General features: G+C 44.1%; 1 protein-coding gene across 1 annotated transcript; it reads left to right on the top strand.

Annotated features, from left to right (window-relative positions):
• Positions 1–10,476: 10,476 nt before the first annotated feature.
• On the top strand, positions 10,477–21,942 carry TMEM33 (transmembrane protein 33). Its single transcript, XM_084856882.1, has 7 exons — positions 10,477–10,749; positions 13,684–13,778; positions 14,654–14,841; positions 16,251–16,318; positions 18,623–18,756; positions 20,472–20,555; positions 21,458–21,942. Exons 1-7 carry the CDS (start codon positions 10,693–10,695, stop codon positions 21,585–21,587), a joined length of 756 nt encoding a protein of 251 aa, XP_084713008.1. The 5' UTR covers positions 10,477–10,692; the 3' UTR covers positions 21,588–21,942.
• The last annotated feature ends 2,544 nt before the right edge of the window (positions 21,943–24,486 follow it).

Genomic DNA, 24,486 nt, shown 5'->3' with positions numbered 1-24,486 from the left:
TCAATACCGCCTCCATCTTGCCTTCTCTTAACCAGCTGCGTAGCAGGATCGATAGAACCAGGAAATTATTGTCAACCTTTGGGATTGCTATAAAAGGAGAAGCTCAGTAACGAAGACCCACGGATGATGAAGAAAGATCCTTTCAAAGATCGTAGAAAAATCTGGGAGAAAATGTAATTCCTAATTATATGCATAGGAATGAATATTATTCTTATGCACGACAACTCAGAAATCCCACCGGGACTTACTTTCTGGTAAGTGTGTATAAGATTGCAACCTAAATTTAAATATTAGAGAAAATCAAACCAACCGAACATTTGTGACACCAGTACAAAAACAGATTTTTTAAAAGTTGACCCGATTATTCTCTAACTCTCTCCAGTTTTAAACCTGTTTCCTCAGAAGTTTGAAATACATGGACTTTATATTCAAGTAAGTATGCTGAACGGTGCAATCCTATCCGCACTTACCAGGCAGTAAGCCCCATTGAACATAATGAGATTTGCTTCTGAGTAAATAAGGTCAGGGCCGAGTTGTGAGGCTGCAGTGCTGCTGAGGAACCCTACGCATGTTTACTCTGAAGTAAGCCCCACTGAATTCAAAGGGGCTTTACTCCCAAAGAAGCGTGCCTGGGATGGCTGCCTCAGACTTGCTTTGAAAGGATCCTTTTCGCGTGCTTCGGGGGTCATCAAGCGCTGGGATTGACTGGGATGTGTGGAGGAAATGGAAGGTGCGATGGAGGCTGGTGCCTCCGATGCCAGCGGGACTGCGAATCCGCTCTGGTTTCAGTCAGAACGCTAAAGGAGCTATCCAAGGTGCTGAACCCTATCCTCAAAATGGGTTGGCTAGCTCCTTTAGAGTTCTGACTGGTTCTGACTGAAACCCAGAGTGGATTCACAGCTCCACTGAAAACGGAACCACCACCCTCCACTGGAAGGAGGTAGAAATTAGGATGAAGGAGCAGACAGAAAAATCTGGCGGACTTCTGCTCAAGTACCAAAACCACATCTGTCCGTCCTGAGTCCATGGTCCATCCATTATACTCTGCTCTCCTCTTCTTCCTTTGGGCTCCAGCTCTCTCGGGTCCTTCTCCAAGGAAGTTAGCCCGGACATGTCCCTCGATTTCAGTGGGGTGGGGTGAACTAGGAGTGGATCGATTATCCACTGCCAGGCGCCAGCGCTCGATTAACTGCAGATTTAAACCGGGTGGATTTTAAATTCGCTTTTTGATCGGAGCATCGGGCGCCCCTTCACCAATGGAAGAAGGCGCTTGGAGCAAGAGAAGCGAAGTCACGCGTGGAAGCCACTTCACGCGGGGGGTGGGGGCTGGAGGTGAGAAGTTTTATTTTCGTTTGGAGTCCGGTGCATTTTTTTTTTTTTAAGAAATTACAATAAAGAAGCACAATGCCATAGCGAGCAGTGATGGAAACAACCGCCCTCTAATGCTGAGCTCATGATCTGCGCTATAAATGAAGCTTCCTTACAGGCAGCGGAGACTGGTGGCTCCGATTTCGGTGGGGCTATGAATCCATTCTTAGTCAGAACTAGCCAGAACTCTAAAGGAGCTATCTAATAGGTTCAGCACCTTGAGCGATCCAATAGGTTCAGCACCTTGGATAGCTCCTTTAGAGTTCCGTCTGGTTCTGACTGAAACCGAGAATGGTTCTACAGCCCCACCGAAATTGGAGCCATCAGCCTCCACTGCTTACAGGGCATCAAACGATTATTCCAGCCTTCCCCAACTGGGCGCCTTCCAGATGCGTTGGATTACAGTGCTCATTATCCCCCAGCCATGGGCTAATGGGGATTGTAGTCCAACACATCTGGAAGGTGCCTGGTTGGGGATAGCTGGACTATTTGGATGGACAACAGCTGGGGGGGGTGTCTCAAGCTGTTTTAGCCCTCTGTGCTACCTGACCCTTTTAACTGGAGATGCCAGTGGTTGAACCTGGGACCATTTGCATGCCAAGTTGGACTCCATCCTCTCCAGCTTTGTCTGCATGCAAAGCAGCCCTATTTTGACTGGAAATAAATACCCTACTCCCAACTCTTCCATGTCAACCAGTCAGATCCTTTTTACCCTCTCTTCAATCCCCTCATCCATCTTTTCTTGAAAGTAAATCACATTGATTTCCATGGGGCTATGTACCAAGTAAGCGTACATAAGACTATGCCTCAGCAGTCTCATAAGCAATCATTAAAACTACTGTGTGTGTATGCCACAGTGGCCTACTTTTAAAAGTCTTTTAAAAGACTGCAGTTTTGAAGTTTTGTTAAGGCCAGGATACTTTTTTTTGGCTGAACAAAATTAACTGGGAACCATTTTCAGAAGGGACTGTTCTTAGTTAATCATATCTTTAAATGAGTGTGTGTGTGAGAGAAGAAGGGGATCTTGGAGGTTGTGTCAAATCTTACCCCAAGGCTATAATTATCTCCTGGTATTTATTTCCTCACATGTCACCCTTGATTTTTCATCTAATCAATCTCTTTCTGTCTTTTTAAAATGTTTATTTTTAAAAAAAAAAATAAAGGTTGATGATTTACATGGTTATACCAAGGAAAACAGCATATGCCAAAGTGAAAGCTGTTCAGGAATCAGGAGCTGCTTTCTATCTCTCAGAATCTGAATTAGATCAGGCTGCAGAGATTCCAGATAGGAGGTTTTTACCATTGACAATGAAATCACTTTTATTCTAACTCCTCTGGCTCCGTTTGTGTTCATGTGTGAATAGCTGTAACAAAATGTCAAATGTTCAGGAATCGTTTTCTTAATCAATTGGAGACATTTTCACACCCTTGGTAGATGGCACTTAATAAGTGCATTTGTACCTTTTTCTCATTGTTTGTGCAATGTTTGACCCATTATAAATTATCTTTACAGCATAATCCTAGCCATGTCTACTCAGAAGTAAGTTCCATTGAGCTCAGCAGTGGAGACTGGTGCCTCCAATTTTAGTGGGACTAATGGGTTCAGCACCTTGGATAGTTCCTTTAGAGTTCTAATACCCAGAATGGAATCACAGCCCCACCAAAATCGGACCCACCAGCCTCCACTGGAGTTCAATGAGACTTATTTCCAGGTAAGTGTGTAGATAAGAGTACATCCTAAACCTCACATGACTGGGAACTACTAGCTGCCCAAGCAAGGTATGGAGAGGTTTTATGTTAATATAACGGGAGCTGCACTTAGTCATATGGGAGCAACTACAGGAGTGAAAATGGATGGATGATATTCTGGAGGTGACGGACTCGACCTTGGGGGAGCTGGGGGTGGTGATGGCCGACAGGAAGCTCTGGCATGGGCTGGTCCATGAAGCCACAAAGAGTCGGAAGCGACTGACTGAATAAACAACAAACACAGGAGTGAAAGTTCCCGCAACCTATAACAATTCATTTAAATTAGGCCTTTTGAATATGCAGGACTGGATGTGGGAGAGAAATCCAGTGTACATTCAATCTAAAGTAAGTTTTAAATTTACATCATATCATAGATTGATTGGGGAAAATGCCATTAATTGTTTGAGCCTCTCACCCACTCTTTGGGCACATGTGTGTACATGTCTTTGCAGCAGAAGGAGCCTTACTAAAATCAAATGGGCATTCTAGCCAATGTGAGGTTTCCATTTGCATGGCAGGTTGAAGGATGCAAAAAATGGATTTAAGCCTCACAAGTAAAAATGTTCCAAGGGCCACACAGAAAAGTGGGTTCACATCTTCAGGTTGTTGTTGTTGTCAAAAATGGGTCCTATCCAATGCACATAACTGGTGGTTCTCCATCCACCATTACTACAGAAAACTGTATGCTTTCTGATATCAGCAATTAGGAGAGTGTCTTCTTCCTTATAAGCTAGAGGGGGCCTTTACAGGAAAGGGAACTCCTGCTCAGGTCAGAACAACTACAAAATCATCCATGTATGGTGTGTATCCCATGTGCTTTCCAAGCAAGCATTGGCACCAATTGAGGTTTTTACCCCTTTCTTAAGTGGGGCAGGGTGGGGGTGGGGATAAATTTACAAGAAAAAAAGTGGCTGGCTGAGAAGGTTTAACTCCCCTATCCATGTGCAGTTACACAAAGGTGAAAAAAAAAAGGTTGTGATCACCTACATGCTATGCATTTAACATAGCATGCAGTTTAGCCCTTAAACTGCAGGACTTTAATAAAAGCCTCGGTGAGCTACTATTTCAGACCTGTTGGATTGCATTTAGCACGGTGGACCACAGGCTGTGCAGCCCCGCTTTAAAATGGCACATAAGGCCATTTAGAACTCTGGACTTTATTGTTGGAAGCAACTCCATTTTATTCACTTATTTATTTTGGTATTTATAGGCTGCCTATCAGGATTAAACTCCCCAAGGCAGATTGCAACATATTAAAAAAGAAGCAGCACATTTTGCTTCATGGTAAAGTAAGCACTTTGATCACTTGCAAACAGAAGAAATGCAGGTGTGCTGGAGTGGGGGGGGGGTGATGGAGCCAATGTTGTCAGATATTTGGGGGTGATCAAGCAATTTCCCACTCACTTATGAAATATACCCAGAGGTCAGGAACTCATCTGTAATGCTGCTTCCCACAATCTTAGTTTGGTTCTTTAGTCACAGTCCAAAGCATGGGAAGCTTGTCTGGAAAGAGAAGGCTTCTTTTTCACCTATACTACAAATCCTACACATGAATTTGTATCCAAGCTACAAATCCTATGCATGTTAACCCTGCTGGGATTAAGCTCCATTGGTGGTGGCTGCAGGAGGACTTACTTTCAAGTTCATAACTCAACTTGTTCATAAATGATCTAGAATTAAAAGTGAACAGTGAGGTGGCCAAGTTTGCTGATGATGCCAAATTATTTAGGGTAAAACAAAAAGGGATTGCGAGGAGGTCCAAAAGGATCTCTCCAAATTGGGAGAACAAGCATCAAAACGGCAGATGCAGTTCAATGTAAGCAAGTGTAAAGTGAGGCCTGTTGGGGCAAAAAATCGGAATTTCACATATAAGCTGATGGGACCTGAGCTAGTGGTGACTGACCAGGAAAGGGATCTTGGGGTTGTGGTGGACAGCTTGATGAAAATGTCAACCCCATGAAAATGTCAACCAGTGTGTGGCTGCTGTGAAAAGGGCAAATTCTATGTTAGGCATAATTAGGAAAGGAATCAAAAATTAAACCGCTAATATCATACTGTCCTTATATGACTTGATAGTGTGACCGCACTTGGAATACTGTGTACTGTTCTGATCACCAAACTCAAGAAAGGATATTGTAGCATTGGAAAAAGTGCAGAAGATGGCAACTAAAATGATCAAGGGGGCAGGAGAAACTCCCCTATGAGGAAAAGTTACAACATTTGGGACAGTTTAGCTTACAGAATATGCAAGTGAGGGGAAACATGATACAGGTGTACAAAATTATGCATGGTGTGGAGAAAGTGGATAGGTAGACATTTTTCTCCCACTCTCATAATACTAGAAAACCGGGATCATCTCATGAAGCTGGTTAATGGGAGACTGAGGATAAAGGGAAGTACTTCTTTACACAGCACATAGTTACATTATAGAATTTGCTACCACGATGGCTTTAAAAGGGGGTTAAACGAATTAATGGAAGAGAAGGCTATCAACAGATACTAGTCATGATGCTATATCCTACCTCCAGTATCAGAGAAAGTATGCCTATGTACACTTTTGATCCTGGTAGTTTTGTTGTTTTTAACTTGCTTTTAAATTGTTTGAAATTCTTGAATGTTAGAGGTTTTATATTATGACCTCTCATGCTGTGAACCACCCAGAGAGCTTTGCCTATTGGGCAGTATAGAAATGTAATGAATGAATATATATTATGTGGGAAAGTGATCCCCTACCACAGGGGTGGGCAACTTGTGGCCCTCCAGATGTTTTGGGCCTACAACTCCCATTGTCCCTCACTACTGATTATGCTGCCTAGGGCTGATGGGAGTTGTAGGCCCAAATGTCTGGAGGGCCAGTGATCATGTTTCTCCTTGTAGCTGTGCAAAACCTGCCCTGTGGAGCAGTCAAAGCTCTGGCATGCTCCTTCCCATCAACCATGTGAATGGCTAAGGGAACTACAAGGGTTGGCAAGCTCCTAGTGCATGAGGTCTATGGGAATCTGATATGCTGGGTCCATACAATCCCTGAAACAAGTGCCAGGCAGTGGCCCTCCAGAGAGCAATGGACATCTTTTGTATGTCTCTCTGTTTGCGTTCGAGGGAGGGGCACGCGCATCCAAAGCTTTAGCTGCACAATTAATGTCCTCCTTTTTGTGTTTGTATTCCTGGCTCTTTTCTTTCCACGTTTCATCTCTTCTGGCCAAGGATCCATTAGCTTCAGCTTCACCTAGACTAATTGACAGGCAGCTTTGTTCTTTTCTTCAAACTCCCCTCCTCCCTCGTCTTTTTGGCCTTTCTCTCAGTGTTTGACACTAACATGTGAACATTTTCTTAAGGTTATTTCCCATCCCTTTTGTCTCCCTCCCCCACCCCATCCACCTCAAATAGTCACATCAGGATATTGGCAGACAAGGCAGGCAACTCAGAAATGTAAGTTCCTGACCCCGCGTAGTGAAACAAAGGTAATAAATAGGCTGACCAGATGCCAAGGAGAATAGTGATGCTAGAACTTTAATGGCTGGGCAGGTGGAAATTTGACCAGGTGCAGCTTTTCTTACCCCAGCACAATAAGTTGCATCAGCCAAAATCCCTTCTTGTATGCAATGGTTGAAAAGTCCAGGAGTCCTCCTCTCTGTTCTTATCTGGTTGTCCTAGGAATAAACTGAATTAAATGCCATTCTTTTTATTCTTCCTTCCATCACCGTTTTTTTTTGGCGGGGCGGGGCGGGGATGAAAATGGTAGTGCAAAAGCAATGATTTGTATCCAATGTTAGCATAACTTAAGTCCCATTCATTTCAATTGGTGTACTCTAAGTAAGACTAATACTGGATACAACCCACTGTGGGCTGACTGGGATGTATTGTTCCATAGATTCTGGCATTTTAAATGTCAGGCTCATTTTCTGCAGTATATGGCAGAGGCTGTGATACATGGTTTGGTTTCTTGAGAGAAGCAACCTGATCCACATGGATTTAATAAAACATGGATTTAATAAAATGTACAGCACATCTGCCTAAACAATCAAGCCAATAGACTTGAATGCAAGCAACTTGATCCCACTGAATAGAACAGATGCAATCCAGAGGAAGTGAGACATGCAAAAGTTCAACTGAAATCAGGGGGACATAAGCTGGAAATACGCATTTCTGCCTATATACATATACAGAATGTAGTAGGTCACAGTAATAGTAGTAGGAATACTTGATCAGAGGAGGGTGCTTAACCCTTTCCCAACTGCTGCTTTTCCTCTTGCAGTGACTTTTCCCAGCTGCTTCACCCTTAGCTGGGAGTCCAAACTTGTGAAGGAAATGTGAGTCTGAAACCCCAGCTGGGGAGGAAAGCAAATGGAGGAGGTAGTGGCAGGGGAAAAGTGGAAGGTCAGAGAATGGTCAAGCATGCTTCAGTCTGCTACTTTTCCACTACAAATTGCTTTCCCCCTGCTGGTTTGTACAGAAGTGGCAGCTAAGGTTTCAGCACATGACGTTAACATGCAGTTTTAGCTGCAACTGTACAGTTGCTCAGGTCTAATGGATTTAAATGACTTTAAGGGCTGGCTCACGCATTATGCATGACTGCATATTCTGTTGGCATCAGCCCCTGGTTCCAACAGCAAATACAGGTGATCATACCTGGAGAGCCCCCTTTGAGTCCTCAAGCTCTCCCTTCACTGCACGCTTGGTAAGGAGAGAGCTGCCAGCACCACCCCCTCTCCTCACAGCAGTGCTTTATGTCTGTGTGTGTGTGTGTGTGTAGGGGGGCGGTTGCCACAAGGAACAAAGAATCATTGCATTGACTTCACATTATTTCTGTTTTCTCTCTGGCAGTGGCTGCTCCTCTTTGCAGCTGGACTGGCAGGGAATTTATTAGGCTAATTCAGCAAATGCCATAAGCTGACACATTTTATACAGCCCATGGCAATTGTGTCCCTACTAACATTGTAAGCCTGGACTGAGCTATGCACATGCAGCACTTAACGTACTTACAGTGCTAACTGATGGCGTTTCTTAAGCTAGACATTTTTTAACCCTTAGATTATGGGTGGGCAACTTGTGGCCCTCCAGATGTTTTGCCCTACAACTCCCATCAGCCCTAGCCAGCATAGCCAATGATAAGGGAGGGGAGATGTAGGGCAAAACATCTGGAAGGCCACAGGTTTCCCACCCATGCAGATAAAAACCAGGGTCAAAAGCTTTGTGGACTTTCCACTGGAATGTCATCTCCTGAATGGATGTTTACAATAATAACAACAGGGCTAAGTCATCTCTCTTTATATATCCCTACGGAGTTAGCCTCCTTCCCTGCTTTCTTCTTTCTCTTCAGAAGACCTCTGCTTTAAAATGCTCTCACTTCCATTCCTAGGAAAACATCACCTGCATTCAGCATTTGTTTTTAGGCCCCACTCCTAGACACATGGGTGAGGAAGGAAGAATATGGAAACAAAAGAGCCTTCCTTGTACTGAGTCAAACCCATCTAGATGAGCATTGTTTACACTAGTGGTTCTCCAACTATTGTTTTTGTCTTTTCTTTTTTTGCAGACCATTTTAAAATTGTTGGGGGTCTCGATGGACTACTAGAATAAAAAAAAACTTGTTCTACAAATCAAAGTACATGCACAAATCATAGTTACATAACATGTTTTTCTCCAGAGAAATGGCATTTTTGGCATCATTGTCAAAATGCTATATTATGAAAATCATGGGCCTTAGGCCAGGCCAATGAGAAGGGCCTCTTTAATTGGTAATTTTTATGGGGAAAATTAGTAGACTGAACACTGCCATATCAAGAAAATCCAGTCCTAGTCAAGATGGCCTCGATCTCTGTCATTGGGAGGTGGGGATGGGGAAAACAAGTGCAGGGCCAAGTACAGATATCCTCAACTGTTTTGTAATCTTCCATGGATCACTTCAATATTGCTCTTGGACCACCCGTGGTCCATGGACCACAGTTTCAGAAACTCTGTGACTGGCACCTCTCCAGGTTTCCCATCCATCCCCCCTCCACCCCCACCATTCACAGAGCAGTAACTACAGGCCAAAGGTCACCCAAGGAATTTCAGTGTTGAGTGGGGATTTGAACCTGGGTCTCCCTGGTCCTAGTCTATTCACATAACAATATTTGTCTCCCCGATATTAGGTCCAATGCACATCCAGTGCCAGGGCTGGATGAAGACATTTTGCTGCCTGAGGCAAAGGACAAGATGGCGCCCCCTCCCTATTCCTCACACAGAATCTATCTGGACTGGCAGTTGACAGGATAATATCATCCACCACACCTAAGGCAGCAGGCTAGTTTTGCAGGTGGGGAACAGAACAGGCCATGTGGCATATGCAGGTCTGCCCTCCAACAGATGGGAGGGACTGGGGGACTCAGGAGGAACAGCTTGGGGCAATCTGCTGCCTAAGGCAGTTGCCTCACTCTGCCTAATGGTAGGGCCGGCCCTGTCCAGTGCACACTAGCAACCACTATAGATACCGAGAAAACACCTACTATGCTTTTTCAGAAAATTAAACAGATGGGATGCAGCGTATGGGAGGATTGATTGATATTTACTAGAGGATAAGTGAACTGGAGAGAAAAGAGAGGGCCTAGCCCCTTTAGAATTATTGTTCATGAATCATTTTGCTATCCACTCCATACGAATCTGCCATCGTCCAGACAGGGTTGCTTGTTACCTTTTTCTTGACGGACATGCCAGCAGACATTCAACCGGTAAAGCTACTCGGGTTGAATTCTGCCAGTTGCATTCTGATTTCAACCCTCCCCAGCGTGGAGAGGCAGTGATGCTGAAGGCACAGCAGCAGCAGCAACAATGCTAGGGAAGGAAAAGAAAAAGAAAAGTGGCAGCCAAACCTCCGGAGTCGACGCGGCCAGGCGAAATGGTTCTGCTCGCTCTGCTCTGCAGGGGAAAGCAGCTCAAAAAGCCGGTTTGAAGGCTGCACGGTCACACAGAGCCTACTGGTGCCGCCAGGATTAGGGGAAGCCGTGGAGGCTGGTGGCTCCGAAGTCAGTAGGGCCGTGCATCCGCTGTGGGTTTCGGTCAGACCCAGCCAGAACGCTAACGGGGCTATGTAAGGTGCTGCACCCATTTGGGGGATAGGGCTCGGCACTTTGAATAGCTCCTTTCGAGTTCTGACCGAAACCCAGAGCTGAATCACAGCCGCCAGCCTCCCCGGAGGCGCGGCGCGGCGCGGCGCGGCGCCCTCCCCCTCCCTCCCCCTCCCTCCCCCTCCCTCCCCCCCCCGGACAGGCGAAGGCCGCCCCGCGAAGTCTCGGGGCTGCGCCTCAAGGACTGCATTGCCCAGCATGCTTCTTGGCAGCCGGTTGACCCGGAAGAGGCCTCCCGGCGCGTGCGCACTGCTAGTCGCTCGGCGGCGGGGTTGCTGGAGGTCTGACTTCCTCGCCTCCGGCTCAGAGGTTCTGTCATCTTCCGCGCGCTTGCTGCTGCTGCTGCTGCGCCCCGCCCGCCCCGCGGATACGGCTCGCGCTCAGCTGCCCGCTCTTCCCCTCCGCGGCTGGCTGACCCCCTCGTGGCCGAGTCTCTCCTTCCCGAGCGGAGCCGGGCGACGGCGCGGCCATGGCGGACACGGCGCAGAACGGGCCCATGCAAGGGGGCGCGGGCGGCGGAGCCGTGGTGAGTGCGTGGCTGACTGGCGGAGAAGGAGCCGGCCGACGAGCATCCCGGCCTGGCAGGGGATGGGATGCGGAGGCCGGCCGCACGTCCCGCCCCGCGGCATAGTGGTGCTGCTTCGGCACTCCGCTTGCGGGGCCGCCTACACTGCGCACGTTGAACCAGTTTGAGCCTTCTTCGGCTCTGATGGCCTCTCGATGCGCAGATCGTTGGGGAAACGCGGCGTTGAGGGCGCTTAGCACGCGCCCCTCTGCACTCCCGCGAAGCTCTAAGCAACCCCGGGGCGGGGGGGGGGTTGTGAGGAAGCGGCCACCGTTTAAGCGGGCTTCAAGTGTAGTGTAGGCTGCTCGTTTCCCCTTCCTGAGCCTTGTATGCAGAGCTCAGGAGGAGCAAATGCATAGCCCCCAAATCTGCTTTTATAGCCACGAGGGTGTCTCCGAGCACCTTTCTGCACCGCGTATGCTCCCCTCCCTTGCAATAAATCAAGGCATAAGGTCTTCTAATAGTTATGTTGAAAAGGGAATTTCACAGGTGCTGCTTTTCCTCATCTCCTCATGACCAGCAGTACCTTCCAACGTTCCCTGTTTTGCATGGCTATTAAAGGTACTGGAGTCCTGTCTTCCATTGCCTCTGGTTACCCTTAGCAAGTTCTTCTTTTTAAAGGTTAATCACTGTTCCCTGTTTTGCCCGTCTTCGCTGCATGTAATTTATGCCTATCTTTCTGGAACTTACTTTTCTTCCTGCCGCTGCCATTGGCAAAAGTTTGTGGAATGTGTGAAAGAGCAAACTAGCTGCTGAGGTTCATGTCTACCTGAATGGAGAGATGTTGGAGAAATCCGTTTGTGAGGTGGAGTTCGATGAGTTTTCCTAGGATCCCCCCCTGGATCCAAATTTGACCACAATTTCCACAGATTGCTCAGAAATTTCTGCAAATTGCAGAACCTTCCAAAAAATTTGCAAAAAAGTTCCCAGAGTTTGGGAAATGGCTTGCAGCTCAGCTCACAGACACAAAGTGAGTTGTACACGCTGCGGAACTCCATCGAGTAAAAAAAAAGAACCGGATTTCCCAGCAATGGCCATCCTTACCCGAATGTGATATTTTCTGAACCACTGACTGTCCAGTAGACAGAAATTTGTATATGGGAAGCTGCCTTGTACCACGTCTGGCCCTTAGTCTAGTTCAGTACACTGACCGGCAGAGGATCTCCAGGGTTTCAGACAGGAGTCTTTTCTAGGTCTACCTGGGACCTTTTGTATGCAAAGCATGTGCTTTACCACAGAACTATCGCCCCTCCTCAAAGTTGTTGGTCCCAGGTCAAAAAAGGCATTTGTGGATGTATCTGCACTTCCTTGAAAGTAGAAGAAGAGGTAGACAATACTTGATCTTAGTTCTCAAAGAGAGAACATCTTGCACAAACATTACTCTGCTCCCTGTGCAGACAACAGTGATGGGATCTGATGAGAGGTAATATCTGGCTTAGGTTTGCAGTAGCACTGCTGTCTGGGTTTCTGCTGGGGTTGCTTGGATGTACTATCATTTGGATGCATCCTCATAGCACAATGCTACCCAAATTTACTTCAGACTAAGGACTGTTGACTGAACATTGATTCTTGCTTCCTTGTAAGCATGCTTTGGACTTCAGTCTTATTTCTCCAAACTAACACTTAGGGGCTGTTTGCACAACGCAACAGTCCATGGTAGGTTAAATAATGGGGGGGGGGGTGCCATTTTGAATATGCAACCTCCACTTGGGGGTTGTTATGTCATGTGAACCTGGTGAGCATGGGTTATGCGAGGATTAAGCAACCTTTGCATAACTCATGGTCTGTTTTAGGATGATGCGAGGGTTCTTTAACCGAGCACGGGTAGCATATTCAGTCTGGTGCCTGTGGGTGCTGCAGCTCATTGTGGGTTAAATAACCCACGATGACCTGTGGCATGTTGTCTGAACCCAGTCTTGGTCTGTGCCAGTGACTGCAGCTAGTTCCATACCACGTAGTATTGGCTGGATGTGAATACACTAGGAATTTGCTAAACATATTACAGAGAAAGGCAGGGTGCGGGCCAGGCAACAGTAAATCTCGTGGCAATCTTTTTCATGTATTCTCTGTATAGGATGGGTGTGACTCTTACTTATTGAAAACAAGATTTATCCTGTTCCATTTAGTTTAGAGGCAGGCAGGGCCTTTGGCAAAATCCTCAGGTAGGTAGAGTTTTAGCTTAGATATGATTTGCAACACCACATTACTCACAGATAATAAACCAGAGACTCAGCCCACACTGAGAAGAGCAGCTGTTTTTCCCAGCATGGGCCAGGTAACTTTGCATGGTGCCAGTGTCCGAGGGGACGCTGGGGATATTACAGAGTCAGAGACTTGTCCCATGCCTGCTGAGTCCCTTTCTCCCTGCCTCTCCTAGCATGGAGAGTGAAAAAAAAGTGGGGGGTGATGTCAGTGGGTGTGACTACACCTCCTGATGTGCCACCACTGGGTGAGGTCATGCCCACTGATGTCATCCGGCTTGCGGTAGGCTTGGTAGAGTTTAATCTGGCCCACCACCTCAAAAGGGTTCTGCACCCCTGACCTATGCTGAGCGCTAGCGGGAGGCATGCTAGATATCCTTACACTGCTTAAAGAGCAGGCGTCCAGCATAAACCTAGAAGTCTTGTAATTGTTCTAAATAAAGAGCATTGGTGTGGATTTTGCCTCTTCGTTATCCACTTAAATGTGTGTAAAGGCCAGATTTTTACAGGCATGCAAATTATTCATATTGGGTTCATCTAATATTGTTCATTTTAATGGGTCTACTCTAAGTGGGACTAACACTGGATATAACTTGTTGTCTATTATCTATGTATTATCAGTATGATAAGCATTTGTTCTTTAACAGTAGACATCAAACGTGCTCTGTACTGACTTCTTTTCCTTTCATTATAGCAATTTCTGATGACTAATAAGTTGGACACAGCAATGTGGCTTTCTCGTATATTCACAGTTTACTGTTCAGCTTTATTTGTCCTGCCTCTTCTAGGGTATGTATGTTCTTAAAGGTAGTGGTGCCCCAATACCTGGGTCCTTAGAAAGGACATTGTGTTACTTAGGAATAGAATGAAGCAGAAAGCATAAATAATATAAAAAGTTGTGTGTCATCATTTTATATTATATTACATGTATATACACCATGGTTTAAGCACTTGTATGTTCCATCGATTTCAGTGGGAGAGATCAAAGCATGTGTTTAACTCTTCCACTGAAATCAGTGGGATGTACAAGTGTTGTTGGTCCTTGACCCATATTCTGTAAATATTACTGCTTAATATTTTGTGGTTAATCATTTATTTTATGCTTGTTCAGTATCTGTACATTATACACATTCAGCTCAAGTGAGTGCAGGCTATTAAGGTTTTGACATGTACCCTCATTTAAAGTTGTTCAAAATATTAGATTTGATTATTTATTTATTTCCTTTCCTTTCTATACCACCCAACAGCTGAAGCTCTTGGGGCAGTTCACAAAAATTAAAACCACAAGATATAGCATAAAACAATATAAAATGTGAAAGCTTAAAACCACAATAGAAAAATACAACCAGAATAAAACCTAGCAGCTTTTGTTCTGTTTATTTCAGTGGCTCTTTTTTATTTACCATTTTTTTCTCTCCAGAGAAACAGCACATAGATTGGTGTGCATTAAACATCTTTTCATAACCATTTACCCCCACTTGATAGACCTGCAGTGTTTAGTGCCAAGTACAAGGCGTTCCTCTCAGTATGAATCGCAGTTATATCTTGGCTCTGGTTAGCAAGGCGTGCTTGAGGTTCAGTGCAATGATGATGCAATGCTCGTGGGAGGAGGACTTGAATCCGTGGCTCGGTTTGTATGGTAACCTCTCCTTTGATAATTCCAGGTTGCACGAAGCAGCTAGCTTTTATCAACGTGCCTTGCTGGCAAACGCTCTTACCAGCGCCCTTCGGCTTCACCAAAGGTTACCACACTTTCAGTTAAGCAGGGCATTCCTGGCTCAGGCCTTGTTGGAGGACAGCTGCCACTACCTTTTGTATTCCCTCATCTTTGTTAATTCCTACCCCGTTACAAGTATCCTTTATGCGTAATTGTAATATTTCCAAAATAGTTTCATGGCAAATTTGCTGTAGTGGTTAGAGCGTTGGACTTGGGTCAAGGGAGACTCCCAGTTCAAATCATCGCTCAGCCGCAAGGCTGACTGAGTGAGGTTAGGCCAGTCACTCACCCTAGTATTCTACACAGGGTTGTTGATAGGCTAAAAGGGGAAATGACTACGTTGCTGTCAGCCCCTTGTAGTAAGGGCTGGACAAAAACATAATTAATTAATCACTCACTCACTCACTCTTGCCTTTTGAGAACTGGATAACAGAATCACTCAAGCAGTTCCTGAAGCATGCAGAGCATGCAGGTTCAACTAAGGGCTAAATTTGCTGAGATGGTGGGACGTGTGTTTCTTTTCCTCGTGTCTGCCCCTTTCACATATACATGGGGGGGGTTGGGGAGGGTTCTTACTCTGTTGCCAGTTTACTTCCAGTATTGGAGCCAGGCAGGGAGAAAGTGACTGGAACAAGCAGTTGCAGGGAGGTAAAGCACAAGAGTGAGTAGAGTACAATATCTCCTGTGTGCTGATTTTGCTGTTAATGGTTAAAATCCCACCCTGCTCCTGCTTTATATGTGAATGGGGTGAATGGATGAATTATGGCCTCGTCATATCTAGTTTGGTCCTAAGACTATCACATCTTGTCAAATGGAAACACCATTTTGAAAATATTAAAAATATCCTTTTTCATTCTCTACAGATGTAATATATCGGAATCAAATTGGCCTCAGTAAATAAATGTGTGCTCTTGTCTCTTAGCCCCATGAGTTAATTAACTAGCAGTGTAACCCTATATATGTCTACTCAGAAGTAAGTCCTGTGGATTTTACTGGGACTTACTCCCAGGTAAGTGGGTTTAGGCTTGCAGCATAATGTTGCAATCCTGTGCTCACTTATCTGGGAGTAGTAAGTCCCATTGAGCTCAAATAGGACTTCTGCGTAAGCATGTATAGGATTGCAGTCTAAAACTTTGATCTACTAATTTAAACTACAGCCCTAATAAATGTAAATACACACAAACTGCTGAATGTCTACACTTCTACAACTGCATACCACAAGTCCTAATTTTGAAATATATTTCTCTGGGTAGTAATGTGGTTTATAGTACAAAGTTATTAATAAAAAGCCGAGCTTTCAATTCCTGAATTTTAAGGTATGACTACAAATTGGGAGGGTCCCACTTTTAAAGGCAGCCTAAAAAGAATTTTAAATGAATAAAAATAAATTTGTCATATGAGACGTTTGAACTGTTATAAAAAATGGAAACCATGGGCTTGCATTCCAACATCATAGGTGGGAGAGATATTTGAATATTCAGCTTATAGAGTAAGTGTGGGCTAATGTATGCGATGTGTGTAATTTTCCTGAACTTTCTCCTCAGTGAGTATTTTTCCAGTTTTGTTATTTTCTTTGCTTCATGCGGCCACCTACACAAAGAAGGTTCTTGATGTAAGTATTACATGCTAATGGCATATACCTGTCTCCCACATGTGTCAGCCTGCTCCTTGTAAAGGAGGCCAGGATACAGATGTGACAAATGCTGGATGGATTTTTAAAAGGGCAGGCTGAAAATGGGGATTCTCGCTATTTTCACTCATGGCTTGAAGGGAAGACTGTGGGCTTGCTGTTGTTGCTGCTTCTTGTCTCATGGAACAGTGAATAGGGAAGAAAAGCAAAGGCACTGAGAGCATGTGTAGTGTGGTTGAACTAGGACTAAAGAAACTTGGGTTCAAATTCCCAGTCAGCATTGAAGCTCACTGAGTGACTTTGGGCCAGTCACCATACTCAGACCTTGATGACTTTGGTGGCAGAAGTTGTTTTTTTTTTTTTTATCCTTTTGGCAATCTGTAGCTACTACATAGTACTAAAAGATTCAGTTTTAAGCTAAATTTAACCCTTGGGGTTCTATGGAGTGGTTTATCACTGAACTGTGGTGGCAAATTGCCAATTCCCCCTGATGACCTGCAGAGTGCAGCTCATGGGGAGGGAGGGTCCAGCTCCCCCCTCCCAGCCCCTGATCTCCTGAAGTTGCCCACCCCTGACCTGGTGTAACCTGACTAACAAGATTGTTAGGATAAAATAGCTGAGGGGAAACAGAAGAGGAATGTTAGGCTGGACACACTCGTTGTACAAGCAGAATTGGCGTAAACAGGAATTGTGTGGGAGGGCTTTTGTAGATCTTCCATTCATTTCAGTGGGGCCTGTGCTAAAAATGTTCCTAGTGGGTTGTGGTTATGATGCATGTATGGAACATGAAGCAAGCTTTTAAATTATCAAAATACTGTTCCTATCTTCTTTATTCTTGGATACTGTAGATATTGAAGCCATGCTAGGTATTTCATGTCTTTGGCTATCCAATGGTTCTTGGATTTAATGGGATAAGATGCCTCAATTTTTTACCTTGATTCTCAAAGTTAGTTCTTCCCCCTAAGCCAGACTTATAAATAAGCCCACAAAAGTTACTAGGCTACAAAACGTCATGCTAGGCTAACCACAGCCTGTGTAACTTGTGTTTCCATGGAGGAGGAAAGTGCTGTCCTCTGTGCACAGCATGGAAATACTAGCCTCTCTGCAGGCTAGTTAAAAAAAAAAAAAGCCTTTTACTAAATGGGCTGGTGGAGGATGAATGGGGTAGTCAGTCCCCCTCCTCCACCAGCCCACTTGGTTCCTGTGCTGGTTGCTGAGGAAGGGGCTTTCCTTCCTCCATGACTAGCATGGAAACCAAGTGGGCTGGTGGAAGAGGAGCAGATCACTGACATTTCCATGCCAGCCACAGATGACAGGAAGCCCTTTCCTCCACAGCTACCATGGAAACCATTCTCCGCCAGCCTGCTCACTCACCTGCATGCAGTTCTTTCTTGCTTATGGCTTCTAGGGAAGTTGTTAAATGCAAGGCTCCCTTAAGCTCAAGCTAATGCTAAAAATGGAAGTTCCGTCTTTGTGTAACCCTGAGAGCTGTTTCACACATTTCATGGTAGCACATGAATATTTGCCATCATTAATGCATGCAGGCACCTATATAATACATCTACATATTGCACATTGGGAGGCATTTGTGTGCATATTTGCTATATATGGTCAGTATCTAGTGCTGGCAGTCTGCCAGTGCTAAGCACATCGCGCTAGCAGAATTGAGCGTTAGTGCAACAGGGAGCTAGCACAACCCTGGAAGCTTGCCCAACTTAGCACTTCCAGAACAGGAGAGATCGTCTAAGCTCCACTGACTTGTCCCTTCCAGAAGCGCTAATTTGGGCTAGTTTCTGGTTGTGCTAGCAAGTACTAGCTCCCTGCTGCACTAGCATTCATTTCTGCTAGTCCTGTGGAAATGTTGGATTCGGCCCTGTTGTTTTTAATTTGTTTGTACACCACCCAGAGAACTCTAGTTATTGGGTAATCTAGAAGTGCAATAAATAAAAATTTTAAAAAATACTTGGCGTGTGCACATAAAAATGTCATGTATGAAGCAGCCTTGAATAACTTAATATCATTGTAACTCACAAGGTACGTTGTACACTGTACTTTTTTCTCCCAATGGGATATCAAATATACTTTTAATATTCGCAAAATTCCTTAGTAATTTTTCAAGTTGCTCTTTAGACTTGAGATTTTAGGTACTTAATTAGTGCCCTTCAAGGTTTATAAATAGTATGGCTGAAAATTTCTTCATGGTTTGATTTTATATAAATTAGCACAAAACCAAAAGCCACTGTTTTTCCTGACATTGCATTTTTACCCCTCCCCTTTCTTTTTAAGGCACGAGGTTCAAATAGTCTTCCTTTTCTAAGAAATCTCTTGGACAAGTTAAATGCTAATCAGCAAAATATCCTAAAATTTGTAGCCTGCAATGAAATCTTCTTGATGCCAGCTACTGTGTTTATGCTTTTCAGGTATGAGATAAAACATGTTAACTTTTGACCTTTTTATTATTTTTATTCTCAAGCTGTTATGGAACAACACTAGAATATAGAGGCTGTAGAGTAGTTCTTGTTTATCCTTGTGCTATCCATATGAGGAACCCACTTTATAAGCTCAAAACCAAGGCTCAGGGCAATGATTTACTCCAGGCTATCACCTGAGTCTGGCTGGCAAAGAACCCACGAGTTTGAGGTTCAAGTTGCAAGGTATTTGCTAGGTGACTATCTAAGGATAGTTTCTGTGATCCTAAAGTGGAAGATCTGTATGGTCGGTTCATCTGCTTTTGGAGAAAATTGATTTTCAAGTGTGTTAAAAAACCGCAGATTAAGTTGTCAACAAGATACATTGAATTTTAAGGTCCCATTTTATTAGTATTTTTGTTTTGTTTTAATTATGTACCTAAGCTGCCTTGGAGAACACTGGTAAAAAGCCAGCTGTTTCCAATAAACGTTAAGCTGCTTAAGTTAATAACAATTCTGTAGTTTAATGGGCGAAGAAGCCCTGTATGCAGTACATTATTTCAGCAAAACTGGCCCAATTAGTTTAGACTTAAATGTGCCTGGTTTTAATGGAGGGGCCTTTAGAGATCAAACCTATGGCCCCTAGACAGAGTCTGGGGGCGCCATAGGATATTTCGGATTCCTGGATCCAAGGCTGGAGACAGGGATCCAAGCTCCCTCCTCCTCCCTTTTGCAGCTGGCACAGATAGAACCGTGCCCGCTGCTTCTCTGAGGCTGCAGAAATGATCTCGGAGAGGAGGGAAAGGGGACAGTTCTGTGGTCGGGGAGGAGACTAGGGAGGCTGGCTTATGCCATATCCAGAGGCCTTCCCGGCCTCCTCGCTTCCCCTTCCGGGATACCTCAACTAGTGTGTGGAAAAGCTAAATTGCAGAGTGAGAGGCGCAGCGGAGGCAACGATTGCCTCCACCACACCTCCCACTCTGCACTGGATACTCATAAGCCTCTGTTTGGAGGCGTATGACTATCAAGGGCAGATCTGATATAATTGCACCCTTATCCTCTGAGGTGATGCAGCAGCTGATGGAATCAAGTGGAAGAGACCCATTTTTGGTGAACAGCTGGGTGTTGCCTAAATGCATATTTATAAAAGATTGCTTGATTGTGCATATAGCACTGTAGTGATAATGACCATTGTTGCTTCTGAGTGAATACCAGGAGGTTTTTGCAGTTCTTGCCATAAAATAATTTTTAAAAACTTTTCTTAGGCCTAGAAGAATTATTGTTCTTTTTTGATATTGCTGGGAGAGGGTTGAAGGGAGATGAGTCGATGCTTTATTCATTTTGGTACCATGGAAAGGTATTCAGATCATATATATACACACAGATACATACATACATAGGATTGAGCTGTATGCTCCATAAAGCCCTGAGGTGACATCACATTTTCATTTGGGTAATTACTTGCTGCTTTGAGTTTTTAATATTTCAGCTACTTTGGCAGCTGATCCATATTTGATGACTACCTACTATGCATCTGTCTATTCCTCATAGTTCGTGTGTGTGTGTGTGTGTGTGTGTGTGAAATATAATGTCAAAACATTTATTTACATGTAAGATTTTTCTTAGGTTCAGAATGATTACTATGTGCGATGAAAAGCATAAGATGATGACTCACTGTAAATCCATTCTCTCCACCCACCACCTTTCTTTTCTTTTGTTCTTTTCAGTGGGCAGGGAAGCTTGCTGCAGCCTTTCATTTACTACAGGTTTCTTACACTCCGTTATTCTTCCCGCAGAAATCCTTATTGCCGGTAAGAAGCCACTTAAGATTACCCACATTTATACAATTGTTGTTGCACTCTGGAAATACAAAGCTTAGGCAGCTGTTGCTGTACCATGGACTAAAAATAACTATAACTTGGTTATTCTAGCCATATAGGAATAAAACATCTTCCTCAAATAGCTTTCACCTTTTCTGGATATGCATCAGAAGAGTGAGCCAAATAAATGCATGGGGAGGAGATCAGTGACAGAGCATGTGTTCTCTATGCCAAAAGTCCACGGTTCAATCTCTGGCATTTCCAATTTGGGCCAGTGGTCTGATACCGTAGTCTGACTGCTAAAAAGGCAGCTCAGGTACTGAGCAAAGGCCTCGCCTTCTGGAGAAAGACATCTAAGAATTCTTGCACCTTAAAAGTTCAGAGGAAAAGTGGGATCTGCAACAAAAAGTTGCAGCATATCCTTGCCTCCTGTCTCTCCCTCCATCCCTCTTTTTCAATTCCATCTGACACTCAACATTTCATGGCTACTGAGCATGCTCAGCTGTTGGGATTTTTTGAGTTTTCCCCTTTAAGTTGTTTTAAAAATACTTTTTGAGTACTTCTGCAAACCTTTGCTTTCCCGCAAGCATGCTTATTTCTCAGTGGGCGCATTTGGCTCCAGTTGTGTCAGTACTCACTACCTGAGTTTCCCTATTAGAGGGATTGATGAGTGGCTGCCACTGAGTGGCTGCCACTCCTATGCATGCCTGGCAGCATACTCAGAAGCAAGTCCTATCGAATTCCTTGGCACTTACTCCCAGGTAAGTTTGCATAGGATTGGAGCCTTGTTTTAAGAGGTATTTTAATCAGCGTTTAATTTCAGGTGAGATGTAGTAGGTACTGTTGCAAAGTAAGCCTGTTCGTGAAAAAAAACAAAACCCTGTTCTTTTCAGGACTCTCTTCACAGAACTGCGGATTGTTGTTGAGCATGTCATAATGAAACCATCATGCCCTGCATTTGTGCGAAGACTCTGTGCCAGCAGCATTTCTTTTATCAGCAGACTGGCACCAACCGTTGCATAGCCCACCCTGGAAACATGTATCTGTGTGTCTAATGAACATTCTGAGCAGCTGGTATTTCTGCTGGTGATTTATAAATTCAGGATCTCAGTCAAGGTTGTATGAAAAAATGTTGTTTTCTTCGAAGAGCCTGTTCTGTGACTTGTATCCTATGTGTTAAAAAAAAAGTCTTGTTTTTCAAAATGATGTTTCTGTGCTTTATGGAAGATGAATGCCTGCCATCTTAGACAAAATACTTTTCAAGGCAAAAAATTACCTGCATTGTACAATACGGCTTATGTGCTGTCATGTATGTTCGCATCAATTCTGAATGAAAATACTTATTAAAAAAAAAAGTATGTCCAGGCAATACTAGCTGGATTGTGTCTAACAAGCTATAAAGATGTTGCTACAGCATAGTTAGTAGCCTCTTAGGAGTAGCAGTGGGAATATCTGTATATGCAGTACATTTGAGTCAGTATTCCTTCCATTCAGTAAATTAAAGAAGCTCATTCAATTGAGTAAATCATTGTACCCAATACAAATCAATTGGCATCAGCTCTGAATGTGAACTATAGGACTGTGCATCTAATTCTGTTCTGATTTAATGATTTTGAAATGGAAAGCTTTCCACTGTTCCCCAAACATTTATTTCTTTGTAAATATTTTTCTAAAACATCTGAATGCCCTGCTACTTTTGCTGTCTTCCAAAAGCAGGAACTCTTAAAATGCCAATCTTTGAAAAAATTGAATAATAAAGATGGATGTTACATTTATTTCTAAGACAAATTGAAGTGTCGTTGTCCTGGTGAGGTACTTTTAAACTTCATACAATTAGGCCATTTCAGTTTAACTCGTACCACTACCTTATGCCACAATACTAAGCCTGTCTGTAGATGCAGATTATGCTGAAATCAAGGGAGCTCGCTTCTAGGTCATGGACATGAGCCTACTCTGTGCAGGAGCAGCACCTAAGTACTGGAGTTGTCTTTGTAAGGTTATAAAAAGCCTCTTTCTCCCACCTCATTCAGCATAGATGTATAGGTGTGCCTGCAGGAACTGCACTATAACAGGGAACGAGTCCCTGCCCTGATCCAGTCCTCTCTCCTCCACTGGCTCTCCTCCACTGGTGTGGTTGGGGGAACAGAGCTCTTCTGAGGATTCCTCCGTCCACAGGTGCTGCATCTGCACAGGGAAGGATCCTGCACGTTGTGTTTCAAATAGAGTGGGGTATTGTGTAAAGCAGGGAAGGGCAGAAGGTAGATCTCCATATGTTTTGGACTTAAAACTTCCAGAAGCCCCTGTCAGCATAGTCAGTGGTCAGGAATGCTGGGGGCTTAGGTCCAAAACCTCTGGACATCTTACTTTCTGCCCACCCTTGGTGTAAAGTACTATTGTAGCAATCATCACCTGGAGCAAAAGTGTTCTCCCACTGAAGTAAGGCTGCAGTTACTGAAGTGCAGATGTTGTCTTCCCCAGTAGAGGTTAGAAAATATGAAGGTCTAGCTACTTGTGATTGCCTATTGATCAGTAGTGCTAGAAGCCCTTCATCTAGAAGCACCCTTGTTTGCTATGCAATGCCCAACTTGCTTGCTTTCTCTTTAAAAAAGGACAGGTCTAGACAAACAGCTCATCATTTGGTAAAACTTTTCCTGGACTTCGGGTGCAGGCAGGTTGCATCTTTAAATATCCCCCCCCCCCATACACACTTGCAACTCTTTGCATGTAGAAACTGAGCGTGTCTGTGAAAAAGTTACTTGAGAGTACTTCTTGATACCCTTTTTTCTAGATGCTGGGCATTTTTTTTAAACTTCTAGGAGCATCCTGTTAACATGATTTCTCCCAGCTGTAGTCTAAAATAGTATGATCTAGGAATGATTTTATCCCAAGCTGAATCGTTCATGTATACTAGGACTGAATCATGGACAAATAGGAGTACCTCTCGGAATATCACCTGTTCCTGTGAAATGTTTGGAAACATTTTGGATAGTAGACAGCTGATGGCTTAGCTGACTGTGATCCTTAGTGAACTTAGACCCCTATCCTGTGCATGTATTTTTGGATGTAAATGCCACTGACTTTGTGGGGTTCACTCTGAAGTGATTATGTGTTCGGCCCTACATGGGGGGGAAAAGTCCATTGAAACCGGGGGTAGCAGGAGCTGGACATCATAAGGAGGGCCAACAAGCATATATGCCACTGCCTTAGTTTTCCGCTGGAATCTCTGATGGGGAACTTGTTCCTCTGATGGGGAACTTGTTACATTTACACATGTAAATGTGTATGCTTCTCCTTCACTGCAGGGGAAGTGGAAGGGGCTGAGCATTCTGCTTATGAAGACCAAATCCCTTTTTACTTTCAAGTACCTCCATTTTAGGATTGAGGAATGACTTGGCTGGGCGTTATTCAGTGATTCTTCTGAACCACTTCATAATTCAGTGTCTTAACTTTGCATGAACTGATACACTAATTTTTTTGGAATGATGCCACTGTTTTAAAGCAAATGTTTCTGTGTAACTACCTGACTTATTTATTTATTTTGAGTAGGGTGTGATGGCCATTTAGATTAAACTCATTCATTAGCTTATCAAGAGCCAGTCCTATACATTGCTTGCCAAGCCAAGACAAATGCAGCGATTTTCCAATGGGGGTGAGGTAATACTGCTTGTTGGGCTCCTTTTAGCATTTTGGCTCAAACACCCAAAATTTATGGAGAAGATGATTACAAGAGTGCAGGTTTCCATCCAAGATATCTACCCTGTTTTGAAGGTTTTATAAGGCTTAACATTTCTGCAGCACTAAAGTGATGGTAGACCGGCATGGGATTTCAGCCTTACTTGTAGCTGTAAGCAGAATCCTGTGGTAAGACTGGAATTCTGAAGCTGAGCATTCTGCCAGAGGAAAGGAATGGAACAGAGGCCCC

This window comes from Heloderma suspectum, chromosome 5 (genome assembly GCF_057233095.1).
Source record: "Heloderma suspectum isolate Gila_16-S chromosome 5, 16-S_ref, whole genome shotgun sequence".
In the NCBI taxonomy this organism is placed as follows: domain Eukaryota; kingdom Metazoa; phylum Chordata; class Lepidosauria; order Squamata; family Helodermatidae; genus Heloderma; species Heloderma suspectum.
This window is presented reverse-complemented; position numbering and strand designations above follow the sequence as displayed.